Below are 2,403 nucleotides of genomic sequence, written 5' to 3' on the forward strand. Positions count from 1 at the left end.
TTTTTTTGTATTTTTAGTAGAGACGGGGTTTCACCGTGTTAGCCAGGATGGTCTCGATCTCCTGACCTCGTGATCCGCCCGTCTCGGCCTCCCAAAGTGCTGGGATTACAGGCTTGAGCCACCGCGCCCGGCCTAATTTTTGTATTTTTAGTAGAGACAGGGTTTCACCATGTTGGCCAGGCTGGTCTTGAACTCCTGACCTCAGGTGATACACCTGCCCTGGCCTCCCAGAATGCTAGGATTACAGGGGTGAGCCACCACACCCAACCAGAATCTACATTTTCAATCAGTAAAAGTCACCGAGATAAAGCTGCCTGAAAGAATTACAAATTAATCTTTGGGCTGATCTTCTTAGGTCAAGTAGGTCAATAAAGTCTTTTACCTGCAGAAGGCAACGGCCGACAGCCAGGGGATCTCTGTGTCGGAGAATAACTGGGTGTTCGAATCCTGGGGACCTTTGAGATGACATGATAATAACAGGAGCCAGAGGTTTGCGAATGAGGAGGTCGGTCTGGTGATGGCGGACTTATAATTTCAGTTGTGTTTTGATTCTCTTTTGATGAACTTTCTGTGGCAGGAAATAAAACTCTTAACTGAAAAGCCCAATTAAAATATCAAACTAATTAACCAATAGTCAGCTATCAGGTAAATGTAAAACTAGAAGCAAATGAGACCTCCCAAGTAAATGACTTTTCCCCCAGCTTGCAATCATAGTACTCCCTGAATCAAATTCAAGTTCCACCCCATCTTTCTTTTTTTTTTTGAGACAGTCTCACTCTGTCACCCAGGTCGGAGTGCAGTGGCATGATCTTGGCTGACTGCAACCTCTGCCTCCCAGGTTCAAGTCATTCTTGTGCCTCTGCCTCCTGAGTGGCTGGAATTACTGGGATTCCAGGTGCCCGCCACCATGCCTGGCTATTTTTTTTGTATTTTTAGTAGAGACGGGGTTTCACCATGTTGGCCAGGCTGTTCTCGAACTCCTGGCCTCAAGTGCTTCACCTGCATCAGCCTCCCAAAGTGCTGGGATTACAGGCGTGAACCACTGTGCCCGGCCTCAAGTCCTGTCTTGATTCAAGACTAACCTGTAAAAGATGTTGGACTATGGGCAATGGTCCTGTTTTCATCATGTTCAACAGTGCTGTTGATATCCGGCTCTACGACTGGAGGACGGCACTCCACTATCTTGCACGTATATACACAGCGCTTGCGAGCATCTGTGGTGCTCCAGTATACCCTGGAACACCTGGGTAAACAGATTTGGGAAAATCATCATAAGGGAGAGGACAGAAACAGAAACTAGTATTTTTCAAAACCTCTCTTCATCCTAGGTTCCCAGGTCCTTTGAATTACAGAATTTAGCTTTATTTCATGGGTTCTTAGTACAGATTCCCCTAGTTAGGTTGTTCTAAGCTTTTTGAAGTCCTTGGTTTTTCTTAGCCTCTCAGAAAATAGCCTAAGATCTTTTTTTCTTGTACCATAAGCAGGCACCAAATATAGTAAAATATCCTAAAAGCAAGAGAAAGAAAAATATTAACTACTACAAAAATTAGTTTTGGCCTTCAGGACAGAACTATTGCCTTACAATGTATACAAAGTATGGTCCGAAAAGAAAACAAAGGGCAAACCTGTGGTGTTTCCTTTGGGAGAAAAGCTCCATGAGACAAGAGAAACGTAACTGCTTCAAATTTGCTGAATGCTAGTGGAGTCTGGTTTGTGTGAAAAGCTGCCAGCTAAATGTGTAGCAAAGACTGTGTCATCGGAATAGGAATAGAGTAAGTTGGAGCATATATTGCAAAATGAGACTCCAACGTGAGAGCAGTAGAAGGGGAATTTTGAACTTATATTGTTAGCTTGTTAGACATTTTTTTTTTTTTTTTTTTTTTTTTTTTTTTTTTTTTTTTTTGAGACGGAGTCTTGCTCTGTCGCCCGGGCTGGAGTGCAGTGGCCGGATCTCAGCTCACTGCAAGCTCCGCCTCCCGGGTTTACTGCCATTCTCCTGCCTCAGCCTCCGAGTAGCTGGGACTACAGGCGCCCGCCACCTCGCCCGGCTAGTTTTTTGTATTTTTTAGTAGAGACGGGGTTTCACAGTGTTAGCCAGGATGGTCTCGATCTCCTGACCTCGTGATCCGCCCGCCTGGCCTCCCAAAGTGCTGGGATTACAGGCTTGAGCCACCACGCCCGGCAGCTTGTTAGACATTTTAACACTTGCTTCATATAGGTAAGATTATAAATTCTTATTGAAAAATTTGATCATTATTGTGGGGATTTATAGTTTTAGAAGGACTTATAAAATGTAAAGTTGGGAACAGGGCATGAGCTGTTTTATCCATGAAAACAATCTGCACTCCTGCATGGAGATAAATGTAATTTGGAGGAATCTTTTTTTTTTTTTTTTTTTTTTTT

General features: G+C 43.8%; 1 protein-coding gene across 1 annotated transcript in view; it reads right to left on the reverse strand.

The window, feature by feature from the left end:
- KMT2A (lysine methyltransferase 2A) overlaps positions 1-2,403 on the reverse strand; it is a 95,902-nt gene that overhangs the window by 26,331 nt on the left and 67,168 nt on the right. Inside the window, 2 exon segments of the mRNA XM_017883057.1 lie at positions 383-568; positions 1,083-1,243. Of these exon segments, the coding sequence (XP_017738546.1) occupies positions 383-568; positions 1,083-1,243 (347 nt within the window).

The sequence above is a fragment of the Rhinopithecus bieti genome, unplaced genomic scaffold (genome assembly GCF_001698545.2).
Source record: "Rhinopithecus bieti isolate Rb0 unplaced genomic scaffold, ASM169854v2 scaffold_11964, whole genome shotgun sequence".
NCBI lineage: Eukaryota > Metazoa > Chordata > Mammalia > Primates > Cercopithecidae > Rhinopithecus > Rhinopithecus bieti.